This window comes from Scylla paramamosain, chromosome 24 (assembly GCF_035594125.1).
Source record: "Scylla paramamosain isolate STU-SP2022 chromosome 24, ASM3559412v1, whole genome shotgun sequence".
In the NCBI taxonomy this organism is placed as follows: domain Eukaryota; kingdom Metazoa; phylum Arthropoda; class Malacostraca; order Decapoda; family Portunidae; genus Scylla; species Scylla paramamosain.
In genome coordinates, this window is record NC_087174.1 from 17,171,639 (window position 1) to 17,191,505 (window position 19,867).

The 19,867-nt window shown below is 41.4% G+C and overlaps 1 protein-coding gene across 3 annotated transcripts; it reads left to right on the forward strand.

Moving 5' to 3' along the window:
- The first annotated feature begins 5,478 nt into the window (after positions 1-5,478).
- Positions 5,479-19,631, forward strand: LOC135112826 (uncharacterized). 3 transcript variants are annotated; one of them, XM_064027680.1, is made up of 3 exons: positions 5,479-5,941; positions 16,744-17,034; positions 17,726-19,631. In XM_064027680.1, exons 2-3 carry the CDS (start codon positions 16,835-16,837, stop codon positions 17,991-17,993), a joined length of 468 nt encoding a protein of 155 aa, XP_063883750.1. In that variant the 5' UTR covers positions 5,479-5,941; positions 16,744-16,834; the 3' UTR covers positions 17,994-19,631. The 3 variants fall into 3 exon arrangements, with proteins under 3 accessions (XP_063883750.1, XP_063883752.1, XP_063883751.1); XM_064027682.1 differs by lacking the exon at positions 16,744-17,034; XM_064027681.1 differs by lacking the exon at positions 5,479-5,941 and having other exon boundaries at positions 16,389-17,034.
- The last annotated feature ends 236 nt before the right edge of the window (positions 19,632-19,867 follow it).

Here is a 19,867-nt window from a genome sequence, read left to right on the forward strand (position 1 = left end):
ATATATATATATATATATATATATATATATATATATATATATATATATATATATATATATATATATATATATATATATATATATATATATATATATATATATATATACATATATATATATATATATATATATATATATATATATATATATATATATATATATATATATATATATATATATATATATATATATTCTCCATATTCATACAAAAACTCCACAAAATTATGTATATATGAATATTAAGAAATCGTGAGTTTCATGCCTTTATACACAATAGTAAATTTTTGATGATTTTTTGTAGTATTTTTTTTTTGCAATACCTTTTTTTTTTTTTTTAATAATCGTCACCTTTTTTTTCTTTTCCTTTTTCTTTTTCTTTTTTTTTTCTTTTTTTTAGCTTTAGCTATGTTAACTTCCCAGTTTTCCGGCTTCTTAATTCTCTTGCAAGAAGTACAAGGCTCAGGATAATCACCATCACTTTCAGATGACAAGTCAAATAAGAAGTCCATGATTTCAAGCAAAATATAGCAAGAGAATCAAACAGCGTGAGTGATGTAATTGCAGTGAGACGGCGTGCGTGAGTGATGTAAGTACAATGAAACGGCACGCGTTATTGCCTGGCGGCTGAGAGCGGCGCAGGGATTAGCTAGCCACCCACATAAGGTTAGTACCTTCTGCTACTGAGGTTCACACTTGATACTGAAGAAAAAACGTGTGCGAGTATGTTACTTTGAATCCATTGTACTGGGCCAAATGGTCGAGTGTCGCTTCCCCTTTCTTGCCACATCGCAAAGGACTGTTGAAACTCTCGAAAACCAGCGTTAAATAAAAAAAAATAAATAAATAAAAAAATAAATAAATAAAAATAAAAAAAAGGCGGATTTGCGGGTTATGACTTTTTACTTTTCAGCTCCTTTAATGTAGAAACAAGGAGATAGTAAGGATGAGAAAGGTGTGGCTTGATTTACACGTCGTAACTTCTGGCCAATGATATTAACCTAATTCGGCAAAAAAAATAAATAGATAAATAAATAAGGGTAGGAAGGCTGCTTTATCGAGTACGGAACCGTCTCTACATGTATTACACATGTCTGAAGATAAATAGAAGTTTGAAAAAAGAAGCAAGTTAAGGTGTTGAGGAAGATACTTTCATATGAACGTAAGAAAGTAAATAGCGTAGCGAATTATTCGGAGTCGGATTTTCGTCACAGCGTCGTATTGTGAAAGTTCCAGGTTCTGTTGCGTCTCGGCCGTCTGTAACTGATGAAGGAAATGAAGGCAGCCACTAAGAAAAGGCAGGACAAGATGAGGAACGCTAGCAGGATGGCCGTGCGCACGTTGATGAAAGTGACCAGTGAGTTCGTTACCTCATAAGGCAGCTGGTCGAGTGTCGCCGTCAGCAGTAGCACCGGGGTAGTGTCGCCCTGCAAGACGTCATAGAAACCGTCTCTCGAGATGTGGAAATTTACCTGCACAGAAATCGATCCCCCGATAGGCAGCGCGAATGGGCGGTACACGTCCAGCGTGGCTGCGAAGGGGGTTCCCGACGTGATGATGTCGAAGTTTTTGCTTTGAATACTGCCCGGTGCTGTGAGGTACACGCAGTACTTCTGTACTTTCCTGTAGAGGTCCAGGGGAAAACGGTTTGTTAAGTGGCAGAGTATGCTTGGCTTCCAAATGTCCTTCGTCTTGTATTTGTCCACTGGCAGCCCAGCTACGCCTGACTCATTGGAGTGCCAGTACTTGAAGCTCAACTCCTTAAACCCCGGCAGGCTGTAGCGGACCGGCATGCCTAAGAGAGGCGGCAGGCTCCACACAGTCTTAGTGTTGATATCACTGTGTCGTTTGCCAAGCTCAAAGTTGGAACCGTTATAAGCCAGCGCTGCGTCGCGGCCTGCCGAGAGAAACGAGTGAATCTGCTTTAGACTGTTCTCTGCGGTGTAGTTATATTCCTGCATGATAATGTCTGTGATGTTTTGCGCTGTGCTCACTCTATCTATGATGGACTTGTTCTGAAGACTGGCTGGCTGCTCCGGAAACGTGCCTGGCGACAAGCCGGGCATCATCTGTTCCGTCATGAGGGGCGTGAGCACCGCCAGCAGGTTGACGTTATTTATCGGCTCCTCCACCGTGATCTTGGAATGGTCTGGGTCTTGCATTATCCACATGGTCTTCCCTTCCACCTCCACCTTCAGAACCAAGGTGCCCATCTCGATGTAGGTGATGTTGCCGTCCTTGTCCTCGAGACGAAATGGGCGGATAAGAACGCTCAGGCGCAGGCCCGTGAGGTGCGGCGAGATAGTGAACGCTGGGCTGGAGGACTTGGAAGGAAAGAGGATATTTCTCAGCTGGCGAACAGAGGCCTGGCCTTCCTTCGAGCAGTCCCCTTGGAAGAAGCCTTCTAGCTGCCCCATATACAGGTGGCGGCCCAACGCAGAGGCGGCTAAGTCAGTGGACGAGAAGAGAATAAAACACAGTACAGACAATGCCAGAAATGCCGAAGCGACGTACCGTCCCATTTTGTGGAGCGAGATAGAAATGTAAAAATGCAAACAGGGAAGGCAGGGATGGATGAAACGTGTTGGGATACAAAATACCGAAATCAGCGCGGAGGTGAACGCGAGGGAAGGAGTCTTGAGCCCGCAGAGTGATTGCATTGGACGTGCTGTGTGGTGCAGGGCACCGCCATGTGAGTGAATCAGCAGTGAGTTTTCTTCCAGTGGCGGAATTACCTATATTGTCACGATGTGCTTGCCTCAGCACCGAGAGAGGAACATTGTCTTCTAGACCCATGCGACGCATGATTTTTTCTTTGAATTTTGATAACAGCAGTTTGTGTAACTATTATGTTACTGAATATTTTCGAACGCTGCATGCATGTGTGTATTGTATTTTGTGAGAAGCCGAAAAAAAATGTATTCCATAGCAGCATCTTTCGTGTATTAGATGTATGTAAAAGGGAGAGAGAGAGAGAGAGAGAGAGAGAGAGAGAGAGAGAGAGAGAGAGAGAGAGAGAGAGAGAGAGAGAGAGAGAGAGAGAGAGAGTTGCCTTTGACGTAACTAATCCGTAAAGGATTAGCTTCTAGAAGTAAAAACATTAGTAAGATACCTGACTTCAGAAAAACAAATTTTGAGGGATTAAGGAGATACCTCCAGGGAGTTCACTGGCAACGGTTGGAGGATAATGGACAGGAGAGGTCATGCTGAGATTGGTGAGGTAAGATTGAGGCCGATAGATGATGGAGTAGAGATTATGGAGGGGCCCAAGATGGAAAAATTTGGGGAAGCAAATACTAATAAGTTGCATAAATATTTTGTTGACTGATTGCATATATATATATATATATATATATATATATATATATATATATATATATATATATATATATATATATATATATATATATATATATATATATATATATATATATATATATATATATATATATTAGTTACGTCAAAGGCAACTCTCTCTCTCTCTCTCTCTCTCTCTCTCTCTCTCTCTCTCTCTCTCTCTCTCTCTCTCTCTCTCTCTCTCTCTCTCTCTCTCTCTCTCTCTCTCTCTCTCTCTCTCTCTCTCTCTCTCTCTCTCTCTCTCTCTCTCTCTCTCTCTCTCTCTCTCTCTCTCTCTCTATATATATATATATATATATATATATATATATATATATATATATATATATATATATATATATATATATATATATATATATATATATATGGTTACTTATGTATTTGTACATACATTCGTACATATGTTATATATGATTTGTTGTTTTTGTATGCAATTTTATATATTCCGTTGATTATTTATAAAAGATATATAGGCCGAAACCTGTTCCTTGCTATGTCACACTAACTTTAGTAAACATCATTCAGGTCCTACGAAGGCTGTAGCTTATTGGACGTAGCTGCATTAGCATCACTTGTAAGTAATCAAATGTAATTTGATTAATGGCCAAATAAATATAATATATATATATATATATATATATATATATATATATATATATATATATATATATATATATATATATATATATATATATATATATATATATATATATATATATATATATATATATATATATATATATATATATATATATATATATATATATATATATATATATATATATATATATATATATATATATATATATATATATATATATATATATATATATATATATATATATATATATATATATTCTCTCTCTCTCTCTCTCTCTCTCTCTCTCTCTCTCTCTCTCTCTCTCTCTCTCTGTGTATGCGTGTGTGTGTGTGTCATCGTAATCCTACTATTGTCTGTTACAGTGATCCATCCTTCTACCTTCGTTCCTTTCTGTCCTTCTCTCCCTTTCATCTTCGTTTCATAGGTAACATGTATACAGAGCTTTGGTGATGAACTTGTCAATCATGACCTTGTCCAGTAAAACAGCTGATGTGGGTGGAGGATGGCTGAGTAGGTTGTGGAGTGGAGGGTGGAAGTCCGTTGCCATGGCAACTGCCACCTGAAATCGCTTCCAATGGAGCCAGTCACTCACCCAGCCTCTCAGATCATAGTAACCGACAATAATGGGAATACCACGTCTAAGAGAGAGAGAGAGAGAGAGAGAGAGAGAGAGAGAGAGAGACCTCACCACCTTTCGAAAATATTACGCCTCCTGTCTCTGAAATGCTCCATGTAACTGCCTTGCATATCAGTTGAAATTAGTGTGATTTTTGGTAGTTTTTAATTTCATGTATCGTATCAACATGATACTGAACCAAGCTACCGGACTTACTTAGCATTCGCAATGCCTTTATAGTTTTATCTTGAGATTATGCACGAGAGAAAGTAGAACACACACACAAACACTGATCACACTGCTTGATTGTGTGATACGCACCGTTATCCCTCACTTTCGAGTCATATGTTCTTATATTTCTACGTGAAATACTGCAGGAAAGAGATTCCACGGGAATTCCCCGACCTGCGGCCCTGCCACACCTCATCAAGACACCTCATGTCAGGTATTTCCTACCTCAAAATTAAATGGTGTTGTAGTATATATACACTATGATGCTCTTAAAAAAAAAAAAAAGTTAGTATGTTTTTTTCTTTTTTTAATACTTGCATTATTTATTTATTTATTTTTTTTTTTCGCAAACACCACAATACTTGGCAACGTTTCCTCCAGGAGTTGTCACATCTCCATGGGTGACTGTTATAATCCATGGTAGGGCTCTCACTTTTAAGGTGATTACCTTAGTTTAAGGTAATTTAGGTACTTTTAAGGTAACGTCTAAAGCCCCGTCCACATGATTGAGTATTGCTCTCGAACACAGGCGAGCGGTCTGTTCGATGACGAACGTCCCACTTTTGTTCGCACAACATCGAGCAAAATGCTTATTCTCTTATTGCTCGAAAACACCGAACACTGCTTGCGCCCGGGAGTATTATGTCGCTGCCAGACACACGAAGTTTCATTAAGGAAGCAAGGGATTGTGGTTATCACTATGATTGGTAGTGAGTAAACGAAATGTCTGCTCCTACTCCCGCTAATGACCAGTGGTCTAGAGGAGCACCTTTTCATTAAATAGAGGTATATCGGCAACATCCTTGTTTGTGGAATGTGAAACTGGACATATACAAAGACAGAAACAAACGAGCAGCACCCCTCCAGACTATATCAGAGGAAATGAGAAAAAATGGTGTGTCCTTGACGGCTGACGACACAAAAAAGAAAATAGGCATACTCCGTAGCCAGCAAAAACGAGATATGCAGAAAATAAGAAAATCACAAAAATCAGGAGCTGCTACCGATGAGATATATACACCAACATATGGTGCTTTGATTCATTGTCGTTCCTAAATAATGGTGACGATGTACGTGCATCTGCAACAAACCTGGAAAGTTATGCTACGTCGGAGCTGCTCACACATTCTGATCATGAGGTAAGTATTCGCTTGTTTCGTTATTTTTATTGTCTTGATTTGTGCTTACATAATATTTTATACACTTAATTATAATCAATCAGACAAGTTGCTGCTAGTACATCGCGTAAGTCTTTTTTTTTTTTTTTTTATGTAAGAAGGACACTGGCCAAGGGCAAAAAAAATCAATAAAAAAAATGCCCACTGAAATGCCAGTCCCGTAAAAGGGTCAAGGCAGTGGTCAAAAATTGGTGGATAAGTGTCTTGAAACCTCCCTCTTGAAGGAATTCAAGTCATAGGAAGGTGGAAATACAGAAGCAGGCAGGGAGTTCCAGAGTTTACCAGAGAAAGGGATGAATGATTGAGAATACTGGTTAACTCTTGCGTTAGAGAGATGGACAGAATAGGGGTGAGAGAAAGAAGAAAGTCTTGTGCAGCGAGGCCGCGGAAGGAGGGGAGGCATGCAGTTAGCAAGATCAGAAGAGCAGTTAGCATGAAAATAGCGGTAGAAGACAGCTAGATATGCAACATTGCGGCGGTGAGAGAGGGGCTGAAGACAGTCAGTTAGAGGATAGGAGTTGATGAGACGAAAAGCTTTTGATTCCACCCTGTCTAGAAGAGCAGTATGAGTGGAACCCCCCCAGACATGTGAAGCATACTCCATACATGGACGGATAAGGCCCTTGTACAGAGTTAGCAGCTGAGGGGGTGAGAAAAACTGGTGGAGACGTCTCAGAACACCTAACTTCATAGAAGATGTTTTAGCTAGAGATGAGATGTGAAGTTTCCAGTTCAGATAATAAGTAAAGGACAGACCGAGGATGTTCAGTGTAGAAGAGGAGGACAGTTGAGTGTCATTGAAGAAGAGGGGATAGTTGTCTGGAAGGTTGTGTCGAATTGATAGGTGGAGGAATTGAGTTTTTGAGGCATTGAACAAAACCAAGTTTTATTCTGCCCCAATCAGAAATTTTACAAAGATCAGAAGTCAAACGTTCTGTGGCTTCCCTTCGTGAAATATTTACCTCCTGAAGGGTTGGACGTCTATGAAAAGACGTGGAAAAGTGCAGGGTGGTATCATCAGCATAGGAGTGGATAGGACAAGAAGTTTGGTATAGAAGATCATTAATGAATAATAAGAAGAGAGTGGGTGACAGGACAGAACCCTGAGGAACACCACTGTTAATAGATTTAGGAGAAGAACAGTGACCGTCTACCACAGCAGCAATAGAACGGTCAGAAAGGAAACTTGAGATGAAGTTACAGAGAGAAGGATAGAAACCGTAGGAGGGTAGTTTGGAAATCAAAGCTTTGTGCCAGACTCTATCAAAAGCTTTTGATATGTCCAAGGCAACAACAAAAGTTTCACCAAAATCTCTAAAAGAGGATGACCAAGACTCAGTAAGGAAAGCCAGAAGATCACCAGTAGAGCGGCCTTGACGGAACCCATACTGGCGATCAGATAGAATGTTGTGAAGTGATAGATGTTCAAGAATCTTCCTGTTGAGGATAGATTCAAAAACTTCAGATAGGCAGGAAATTAAAGCAATAGGACGGTAGTTTGAGGGATTAGAACGGTCATCCTATTTAGGAACAGGTTTAATGTAGGCAAACTTCCAGCAAGAAGGAAAGGTAGATGTTGACAGACAGAGCTGAAAGAGTTTGACTAGGCAAGGTGCAAGCACGGAGGCACAGTTTCGGAGAACAATAGGATGGACCCCATCAGGTCCATAAGCCTTCCAAGGGTTTAGGCCAACGAGGGCATGGAAAACATCATTGCGAAGAATTTTAATAGGTGGCATGAAGTAGTCAGAGGGTGGAGGAGAGGGACGAACCAGCCCAGAATCGTTCAAGGTAGAGTTTTAAGCAAAGGTTTAAGCGAAGAGTTCAGCTTTACAAATAGATGTGATAGCAGTGTTGCCATCTGGTTGAAATAGAGGATGGAAAGAAGAAGAGGCAAAGTTATTGGAGATATTTTTGGCTAGATGACAGAAGTCACGAGGGGAGTTACATCTTGAAAGGTTTTGACACTTTCTGTTAATGTAGGAGTTTTTGGCTAGTTGGAGAACAGACTTGGCATGGATCCGGGCAGAAATATAAAGTGCATGAGATTCTGGTGATGGAAGGCTTTTAAGTACCTTTTGTGGGCCACCTCTCTATAATGTATAGTACGAGAACAAGCTGTGTTAAACCAAGGTTTAGAAGGTTTAGGACGAGAAAAAGAGTGAGGAATGTACGCCTCCATGCCAGATACTATCACCTCTGTTATGAGCTCAGCACACAAAGACGGGTCTCTGACATGGAAGCAGTAGTCATTCCAAGGAAAATCAGCAAAATACCTCCTCAAGTCCCCCAACTAGCAGAGGCAAAACGCCAGAGGCACCTTCGCTTAGGGAGATGCTGAGGAGGGATTGGAGCGATAGGACAAGATGCAGATATGAGATTGTGATCGGAGGAGCCCAACGGAGAAGAAATGGTGACAGCATAAGCAGAAGGATTAGAGATCAGGAAAAGGTCAAGAATGTTGGGCGTATCTCCAAGACGGTCAGGAATACGAGTAGGGTGTTGCACCAATTGCTCTAGGTCGTGGAGGATAGCAAAGTTGTAGGCTAGTTCACCAGGATGGTCAGTGAAGGGAGAAGAAAGCCAAAGCTGGTGGTGAACAATGAAGTCTCCAAGAATGGAGATCTCTGCAAAAGGGAAGAGGGTCAGAATGTGCTCTACTTTGGAAGTTAAGTAGTCAAAGAATTTCTTATAGTCAGAGGAGTTAGTTTAGAGGTATACAGCAAAGATAAATTTAGTTTGAGAGTGACTCTGTAGTTGTAGCCATTTGGTGGAAAACTCGGAAGATTGAAGAGCGTGGGCACGAGAGCAGGTTAAGTCACTGCGCACATAAACGCAGCATCTAGCTTTGGATTGAAAATGAGGACAGAGAAAGTAGGAGGGAACAGAAAAGGGGGTACTGTCAGTTGCCTCAGACACCTGAGTTTCAGTGAGGAAAAGAAGATGAGGTTTAGAAGGGGAGAGGTGGTGTTCTACAGATTGAAAATTAGATCTTAGACCGCGAATGTTGCAGAAGTTATTGAAGAAAAAGTTGAGGGGGGTGTCAAGACACTTAGGGTCGTGGACAGAAAGGCAGTCCGACCTGGGGACATTTATGGTCCCCTCCCCAGATGGGGACTCCGAGGCTGGTGTAGGAGTCGCCATGATGATTTTAACATTTTTGAGAGAAGGGTGTGAGTGTTATTAGGTGCTTGTAGTTTTGTGTGGAGAAAGAGAGTTGTCTTTAGAGGGCAGGCTGTGACTGTCCCCTTGTGTTTTGTGAGACACAAAAGGAAACGTTCAGTGAGGTCACAGCTGGGTTTAATGATAAGTTCACAGCACCCCCTGAACAGTGCTTTAGACCTCACTGGGAGTAATTATCGTTTTGGCAGGTGTTTACTGCCTCCTGTATTCTACTACCTCCTCCTGTATCTGTGCTGTATACCTCTTACGCCTCTGACTATAAGAAATTCTTTGACTACTTAACTTCCAAAATGGAGCACATTCTGACTATCTTTCCTTTTGCAGAGATCTCCATTCTTGGAGACTTCAATGTTCACCACAAGCTTTCTTTCCTCTCCCTTCACTAACCATCCTGGTGAACTAGCCTTCAACTTTGCTATCCTCCACGACTTAGAGCAATTGGTGGAACCTCCTACTCGTATTTCTGACCGTCTTGAAGATGCGCCCAACATTCTTGACCTTTTCCTAACTTCTAATCCTTCTGCTTATGCTGTCACCCTCTCTTCTCCGTTGGGCTCATCCGATCACAATCTCATATCTGTATCTTGTCCTATCGCTCCAATCCCTCGTCAGGATCCCCCTAAGCGAAGGTGCCTCTGTCATTTTGCCTCTGCTAGTTGGGTAGACCTAAGGAGGTATTCTGCTCATTTTCTTTGGAATGACTACTGCTTCCGTGTCAGAGACACGGGGCAGAGCAAACTTGGTGTTGTTCAGTGGCTCAAAAACTCAATTCCTCCATCTATCAACTCGACACAACCTTCCAGACAACTATTCCCTCTTCTTCAGTAAGACTCAACTGTCCCCTTCTTCTACACTGAATATCCTCGATCTGTCCTTTACTTATAATCTGAACTAGAAACTTCACATCTCATCTCTAGCTAAAACAGCTTCTATGAAGTTAGGTGTTTTGAGACGTTTCCGCCATTTTTTTTTCCTAACTCCCCCCCCCCCCTGCCAACTACTAATTCTGTACAAGGGCCTTATCCGTTCATGTATGGAGTATGCTTCACATGTTTGGGGGGTTTCCACTCATGCTGCTCTTCTAGACAGGATGGATTCAAAATCTTTTCGTCTCATCAACTCCTCTCCTCTAACTGACTGTCTTCAGCCTCTCTCTCATCGCTACAATGTTGGATCTCTAGCTGTCTTCTACCGCTTTTTTCATGCTAACTGCTCTTCTGATCTTGCTAACTACATGCCTTCCCTCCTTCCGCGGTCTCGCTGCACAAGACTTTCTTCTTTTTCTCACCCCTATTCTGTCCACCTCTAATGCAAGAGTTAACCAGTATTCTCAATCATTCATCACTTTCTCTGGTAAACTCTGGAACTCCCTGCCTGCTTCTGTATTTCCACTTCTTATGACTAGAATTCCTTCAAGAGGGAGATTTCAAGACACTTATCCTTCAATAATGGAAATGGGCCAGTCAAGGCAAAATGAGTGTTCTATAGGGAAGGTCATGGTGACTGTCTTGTGGGAGGCAGAGGGGACTTTACTGGTTGACCTCCTCTAGAACAAGAAACAAGTATAGCTGCATATTATGAAGGCGTTTTGAGAAAATTGGCCAAGAAATTCACGGAAAAACGCTCGGGAATGCTGCACCAGCAAGTCCTCTCCTATCCCGACAATGTCTCTACTTGTGGCGCTCGACAGACATGAGATCTTACGCGAATTTCGATGGGAAATCATCTGACCCCTACCTTAGAGTCCCGATTTAGCCCCATCAGACTTTTTTGTTTTCAATCTTGAAAAAAATAATTGAAAGGTACCCATTTCCCATCAACTGAAGTTGTAAAAAAAAAGCTGATTTGACATGATTTAGATCGCATGGTTCTCAGTTTTACACAGGTGGACTTGAAGCTTGGTATCAACGCTTGTAGAAGTGTATTGATGTAGATGGAGTATATGTTGAAAATTAAACATCATAATGTTAACTGTTTTTTTTTTCCAAATGTCTCTTTTTCCATGAACTTTTTGAAGACCTTCATATATATATATATATATATATATATATATATATATATATATATATATATATATATATATATATATATATATATATATATATATATATATATATATATATATATATATATATATATATATATATATATATATATATATATATATATATATATATATTATTGTTATGACCACAAATCCCTGCACTTCCCACAGTTGCCTCAAATGAACTAGCTTCCCCTAATTCACCACCTACATGACTGGGTGCAGGGCTTAATATGAATTACGAGGTCCTCTTTTGACTCTTAAACTCTTTACACGACCGGTCATAACGCCAGGTCATAACGCTATAGTCGGTTCAGAGCATGAAGTCCGTTCAAGGTGTGGCAGATTCTGGAATTTCCATGAGTCCAACGGTGCCAGTTCGTTCGCCAATTATCGGATTAACAGTCAATCTCCCTTCCTTCACACCTGTTTATCTCTCATTCTCTCTCTCTCTCTCTCACTTATATATATATATATATATATATATATATATATATATATATATATATATATATATATATATATATATATATATATATATATATATATATATATATATATATATATATATATATATATATATATATATATATATATATATATATATTATATTTATGTAGTATTTATTTATTATCAATTTTCTACTTTTTTCCACACCATCTATATATGTTTCATCCAGATATACGATGTTTTGGGAGGCCTCCTTGACTTTTATATGTCTTGCAAAAAATGCAGTGCGAGCTGCCGCAACATCATTCCTCTCCATCAAGAATTTGCGGCCATCAACCTTGGCATATTTGAAGCCAATCTCCTGCAGAATCTTATGAAGGGAGGTTTTGCAGCCACTTAAGGATATTTTTTTTTCCTTCAGCTCTAGAATTTTTAGCAGAGTCGGGATTTCATGCCTCTTATAAAATGCCAAGACTGTTCTTCTGACTACACATTTATCAAAGTCGTCTAGAGTGGTGACAGGTGCAGAATACCTCCTCTTCTTTGGTGACAAAAAGACAGTCCTTTCTGGTGGTGATGTCCGACCTCGTTTCGAGCAGATTCTTTGGACAGTTTTCTCGGAAACGTTGGTGGCTTTTGCAGTCCATGCAGTTGCTTTTGAAGATGAGATAAGGAATCCATTACAAGCTTTCTCTTCAGTGAAATATTTGTTGACGTAGTAAAGCATTTCCATTGCCCTGCTGTGCAAGACCCTGGAACGCGAGCGAGTCGGAGTTGTAGCTTCCATCCTGGGTGGTGGCAAGAAAGGAAGTGAGCAGTCTCCCTCAACACATCCATCATTTTATTCCGTCACTTCTTCAGAATCCCTCTCCCACTGCTCCTCTTTCAACACACACACACACACACACACACCTACGTGGGAGTGCTAATCCCTTTTAATGATACCCCACCACCACCACCACCACCACTACCAGGACAACGTGGCAACATGGGAAAAAATATTTGCCACGTCATAGAATTTATATAAATCGTAGTTTTATTCCTAAACATCGACACTCATTGTACTCTGTAGCTTCCTTTACTATATACAGAATACATAAAGTATCACTTTCAAATAGCAAACGGATGGGAAACAAAAGAGAGGCCCATGAACGAAGATTGATTTGGCAACATGGCTAGAGGTAAACCACTATACTAGCCAAACCTTGAACGTAAGTCATGCTCTGAACAGACTATAATGAGGTCGCCAGCCTGTTTTTACCCTCCCACAGACAAAGGAAATAGTCCGCAAATTACTAACTCCAACAACTGGGAAAGAATCGGCAGCCACGTTCTAGGGAGAGACAGTTACAATGAACAATAACCACATATAAGGATGAGTTATAAAACCCAATTCGACAATCGCCCTCAGCAATAAATCCACTCACTGCCCAACAAAATGTTATATCTCTCGCTAAATAGAGTTGTTTACTGCCTCCTAGACAACAAGCTTTGACAGGGCCTGCAGAGGGAGTAGAGTTTCCTTACCTGGTAATATATTTATGATAATTTGTGGCCAAGCACTCTCCAGGAATCTGGACCAGCAGTAGCATTTAACAAAACATGTACACAGACAAGTGCCTACAAAAACAGGCAGGAGGGTAATTCACCTCTCACTGTAACAAAGCTCGGCTTACACACATGCAGCCGAGAAGTCATGTCCCTGATATGAAGTATGTTACAATTAATTACACTCCCAGGTAGGCTGATATAGAAACTCTTACACTACCCATATAAGCTGGGGCAAATCACCGGTAATTACTCACTTATCCCCATAGAGCAACTGGCACATCTAACTGTAAAAATCCCCACCCAGTCTCCGTCGTGTGTTTGCCTTAAGACCTTATGTCTATCTAATGAGGTAGTTGGACTAAGACTGTCTAAAGCGTGAGAACACACCTTGCATCTGCGTCTCAGACAATGACTCTTGCTAGAGGGGAGGGGGGAGAACTGGGACACACCCCACTCTGCGCCGACGCCTCGCCTCATAGTAGGCTGATACCTGATACAAATAAAACAATTATTTCTTGAAATTCTGGTGACTAGACTATAGGAGCTGGATGAGTACTGAATACATTATCGTCAATGGCAACTCTTCTACTAAACGCTGGGTGAGACTCAAATTGAATGAACAATGGGGAGTAAGGAAAATTATGTGAGGAATATAAGTGGCTCTGTACGGATAAATGTTTTACTAATTGCGGCAGCTAGGCTACCTGTCAGAGATGTGTCAAATTCTCAATCCCCAGCCTGTCTTTTCTTTCTCTCTCTCTTCCCTTTTCGTCTTCCTCCCCATCCTTCTTCCTTCATTCTTCCTTCTACATCGCTGTGCCCAACATGTGCTACCTGTACCCTTGCACATCAAAATGGAGCTCCAAACCTCTGTCCTCTCTCTGCCGGCTATTCACAATAGTGTTACTACCTGCCAACACTGCTCGACCCTTAGCTTCCTTGCCATCTGCTCCTGCCTTGGCAAGTAGTGGGCCTTGCACATACGCGAGCTGTAGCTGTAGCTGTAGCTGCAGCTGCCTGCACAGGTGACTCATTACGTGAGCAAACATCCACCGTGTCTGGTCCTAGCAAGGAAGCAGCCTGTTCCCTGCTTCCGGTACACTCCACAGAGGAGGAAACTTCCACCTCCCCAGCAGAATCAGGAGTTGCCCTCGGAAGTGACCCCTAACATACCAGACACAACAGACTGGGGCGCAGACTGAGTATCGGTGTCCACAGCCTCCACTCCAGGTGACAACCCTGCCTGAGTTTCACCACCGCGAGCCTCCGCAGGGTGAGACAAACCATCAAACAAACAACCTAAATCCATCTCTCCAGCCTCGCTTTCGGCACCACTCCCACCAAAGTCATGTGCCTCTTGCGGTGGCTCTGTGATTTTCCAGTCAGCCCCAGCACACTGACTCAAACATGAGTCCAATTCTGACTTGTCAAAACCCTTGCCAGAAGCGGGACTGGCCTCTGGGCACTCTGCCCTCAATGTGGCATCAGTACAAATACTGCATTCTTCTTTTGGTGGCCCTGCCTTATTTCAGTCGCAGAAACCGCGAGCACCCAATGCCGGAGTGATCGCCTCGCCTTAGGGCGAATAACAACAGAAACAGAATCACGAACATCAGCAGCCTCCACATCTGGGACGGTTTTCTTGGATGGAGTTTACACCCAAACTTTCTCTCCTGCCAGGAAGGAAATCAACACCGGACACTGGCAGGTCCTCCGCTATTGCCACCCATGCCTCCGCGGTCACTAGCGGGGATGACACCCTTATCTCCTCCGTGGCAAAGCTTTCTGCGGCGCCAATTCTCCGGTACTATACAGGCTGATCGGGGGCAATTCGCCCCCTTGTCACATTCCTGCACTGTGCGGCTGTCTCTCTCAAAACAGTTACTTGGTATTCAACCACAGCAATTTCAACAGTGCTCCTGCATAAGAAAGGACGGCACCGGTCTAATCCAGACCTCGCAAGAGACGTTGAGGTAACCAACAGATGAGAAGACAGTACTCCCTGCCTTGATACCCTTACTAGCAAATACTGGGCGAACCTCCTCACTCTCCTGGTCATGGCCATGAGACACTATCAAAGCCACCGGCTTCTGGGGGGTATGGGAAGCTGTGGAGGTCACTAACTTAGGACAGTTAAATTTAAAATGGCCAGTATTTTTACAGTAATGGCACATGGGCTGGGTGCTGTACCTGAGAGTGCTGTGTTGCATGCTCCCAGTCTGCCTCCATCGTGGGCTGGGTGGAGACCTGTCACCTACAGGGATTACTTGCCCAGACTTATTACTGAAGCCACTACTATAACTTGGGTGCCAGTTTGTCGGGAAAAAAAAAAAACGGGCGTCGGCCGCGCCATCAGACAAACTCACTGGCTCTGCCCGACGTACCACCAATTAAACGCGGCACATGCCGATGCGCCAACAAGTGGTCATCTGCCCACGTGGCTGCCTCATTTAGGCTTTTATTTTTTTTTTCCTTGAGCAGCGACACCAACTCTTTCTCAACCACGTTTACAAATTGCTCCATTACCATGAACTCTTTTAACTCACGGTAGTAGGTGGCCTGCTCGCTAGCAATCTTTTCGAATGCGCACTCAGGATATGAATCACTAGGTAATTTCTTTCCTCCACGGAACTGCAACCTATAAGCCTCCGGCCGCAGCTCATAAGCTCTCAAGATTTCAGCCTTGAACTCCTCATACTTCTTCAGATCCTCAACTGACATTCTATCATAAACTTCCAAGGCCTTGCCGTTCAACATATTAGCCACCAAGCCAACCCATCTCTTCTGAGGCCAATCTGAGGCTGCCTTCTCAAATCTCCTAAACCATTCTGTCACCTTCTTCTCATCAAACTCAGGTACCAATTTCAAACTCCTTACCGCTCAAGAGTTCTATTTCATCTTCAAATTTAGTTAACTGTTCACCATATTTTGTTTCTTATTGTTCATATTCTGAAATAATTTGGTCTTGGGCTTCAAAACCTTCCTCAGTTAACCATCTATTATCTAATTGGTTAAAAGTAGTCGAAATAGGTACTTATTTTTTTTTCCTTAGACATTCTATTACCCTTTGTAATTTAACTTTGGTTAATTGGCCATTTCCGATTAGCTCATTACCTTCTTTAATAGTTCTTGTTAAGTAACCTTGCTTTGTTGCTAAGGATTTTCTTAAAATTTATTACACATGCTTCTAGATTTCATTTTAAATTATTCTTATTTGCTGGTTATTTGAGCAGTCGCCTGTTAATACTAATGTTTTGCTGTGGTCGCTTTGCACCTCTGGTTCAACTGAACTCACCGTGTGTTTAAATTTGCTTTCAGGTTGAGCTTAGTTTAATGATTTGTCCTAAATGCACCCAGGGTATTATCCATCAATTTTCGGTTTATGAACTCTGATGTAATGAGACACTTATCTTCTACCTATATGATTCTAGTGCACATCATCGCTTGTTAGATTCTTTAGTCGTTTTCAGTAGCACCTAACAGTGTCAGGGGTTGAAGGATGGGAGCGTACTGAACACAATTACTCCGCTGCCAGACGACCCTCGCTTGTTCCTGCCGGAAAAACTGTTGTACGCCTTAGTTGAGAGATCACGGAGTGGAAGCATCGTCATATACTACTACCGAGAATGCGAGAAATAAACATGGAGAGGAACAGCAGCACCGACTCTGATACATACATGGAAGACGATGACTACCAGTCTTTTATGTCAAGTCCTTGTTTGAAGCCTCTTCTAACCATTGCAAGCATTGCTGAGATACAGCCTGAGGCAGATATGTGTGTAGTGATGGGTGCCGCAGCAGTAGCTACTGTTTACTTCATGGAAAGGTAATTATGTCCGCCATTTCTTACCAATGTATTATGTGTAAACAAAGGGTTTCGTGAAGGCTTGGAAGAAAATAGGATATATTTGTTTCTTTGGCAACTGATTTTTTCTATTTATTTTTAAATTTATTAAGTTTCTTCCTCTTATCTTCCTCTCCTCCTACAGTGTTCACATGTCTACGGTAGTGGGCATGGCTATGAAGCAGAGTGAAATTGTGGGGTTAAAATTGTGTTTAATAATAGACTACAATCCTAATTAGGGAAAGGTTAGGTTAGGTTAGAATGAGTTAGGTATTTGGCCCTTCCAATTTAGGTCGGGTTAGGTTTTATTAGGGTCTTCTAATGCCCAAATACTCATTGCTCATTTATATAGTTAGGTTAGGCTATGTTAGGTTATGTTAGGTCAGGTGGGGCCAGGTTAGGTAGGTTTGGCACTTCCAATTTAGGTTAGGTTATGTTTTATTAAGGTCTTCTAATGTCCAAATACTAATTTCTTATATATAGTTTATGTCAGGTTAGGTGTGGTTATGTTGGGTTGTTGTGTTGGGTACCCATTTCTCGATCAATACTATGGTCTCCAACCACATGCTAGATTTAGGAAAGATTTTCCCACAGGCAAAGACTTTGTTCAAATCCCAAATAAGCTCTATGTTAATATTTTCAACTGGATACTAATTTTGTATTTCTTTTGTAGGGAACACCATCCAAAGCAGGAGGGCCTGGCAGATGTTCTGAATATGAGTGAGATGGAATTCTTCAGGCACCTTCGCCTCACAAGGAAATCTTTTGACGACACCTTGGACTTGATACACAAGGCTTATGGTGAGGAGCCTTCAGGTACCAGCCTATATTTGGGTCCAAGATCATCTTTGTACCTCACTCAGTGGTATTTAGGCACACAGAGTACCTATCGTGAAATCTCGGAGGTGTTCGGTGTGTCACAGACTACAGTGTTTGAGTGAGTCCAGAGATTGATTGATGTCCTGTGTGAGGCAGGAAAGTATGTCTTTTTGTGGCTAACTCCTCAAATTCCTGAAATTGAGCAGGAATTTCAACAAATGGGAGGAATTCCTGGTGTGGTGGGGCCGTTCTTGGTACGAGAGCCGCGCCATAATTTAGGCGGTGTTCGTCTTACAGCCGCAGCATTTCAAAATAGACCTCATATTTCGACAGTTCTGTTACTATACATGTGTCAATAGCAAAGAACAGTAAAGATATCTAGTCATCCTTGTATTTCATTTAGTATCTTACGAAAATAATGCGTAAACTATATCAAGTTCCCATAACAAGAAATTCGAAGTCACAGTCACATGAACCGCCACGGACGTCGCTCAGTAGACTATGGTCTGAACAGCCTCTAGATATCCCGAGACGATACAACTCTTAATTCAGGCCCTATGGACAATTCTGAATTCCAATACCAGGAACAGGTTACTACTTTGATCTTTTCACATATAAAAAATATCATGTTCTTACGTGCCTCAGAATCGCCATTTTTAATAATAAAGCAGTGGCAACACCTTTCGGCCAATCAGAGCGAGTATTTGGGTTTGTCCTCCCGGAAACCCTAATGGGGGTTTTACATGGTCAAGCATGTTGGCCAACACGCTCATCAAACCTCCAACACAACATGTTTGAAGAGTGTTTACACGTTCAAACCAAACTGACAGACAACCTCAGTTGGTGCCAAAAGGAGAAGGAACAACATGTCACTTACCCAAGACGAGGTGATGGCAGTCGGGATAGTGATTGCCCTCAACGAAAAGAAAAGGAAGCGTTCAAAGTGGACAAAGGACTGGTTGCTGAAAAGGGACCAAATTTCACATACCAATTTAATGAAAGAGCTGAAATTAGACCCAGATGAATGGCGCAATTATATGCGCATGGATGAATCAACATATTTAGAACTTTTGAATATGGTCACTCCATTCATTACATGTAAAGACACCGTAATGAGGAAGTCCATTGGCCCTCATGAACGGCTGATCGCAACACCGTTTCTTAGCAACAGGCCGATCTCTGCAAGACTTGAGATTTTCAGCTGTAATGGGAACTAGCACCTTATCCAAGATTATACCAGAAACTTGTGTTGCCATCTACAAAGTACTTAAGAAGGATTATTTAAAGGTGGGTTATGATATGCAATATGTAATGTTCATTTATTGAGGAAAATCAGTACATAGTAATAATATGTGAAAAATACTGAAACCTTCTGTTGAAATGTGCAATGCTTTCTAACCACAGTGGCAAACGAAGGGACAAAACCCAAACCAATCCAAAATTATAACCCTTTATATCTCACTCTTTGATTGCCAGCCACATATGAAATTGTTACAAGGGCTGAAAATTGGCAAAATATTGTGACATATTGGAATCACTATTAAAATTATCGCTTACATGAAAGGAACTTGACCACTGTGGTACTGGTGATGCAAATGATTCATGTGAATGGTATGTGTCAGTTACAATTTTAGAATAGGCAGACAAATTCCCATTCTCTGCTTCAAAAAGCACATCATTTATCAGTTTCCTAGCAAAGCCTGCTGTTTTCTTGTCCAGGGAGTCGAGTGCTTGGCCTACGTACTTCCCAAATGTCTCATTAGGAGTATCATGTCTCTCAGATCTCTCTTCTAAGTTACGAGCGACCAGGTTTAAAATGTAATCTGCCTTAGTAGTGTTTCCCCTGCTCCGTTTCACTACAGGAGCATTGCTGCATGAAGGTATTTGATCATCAGCTGGTGGCTCAGCAACACTCTAGAAAGAACACCTATAAATATAGTGCAAGTCTCTCTCTCTCTCTCTCTCATAGCATTGTATCTTTTATCTGTTTCAGTTT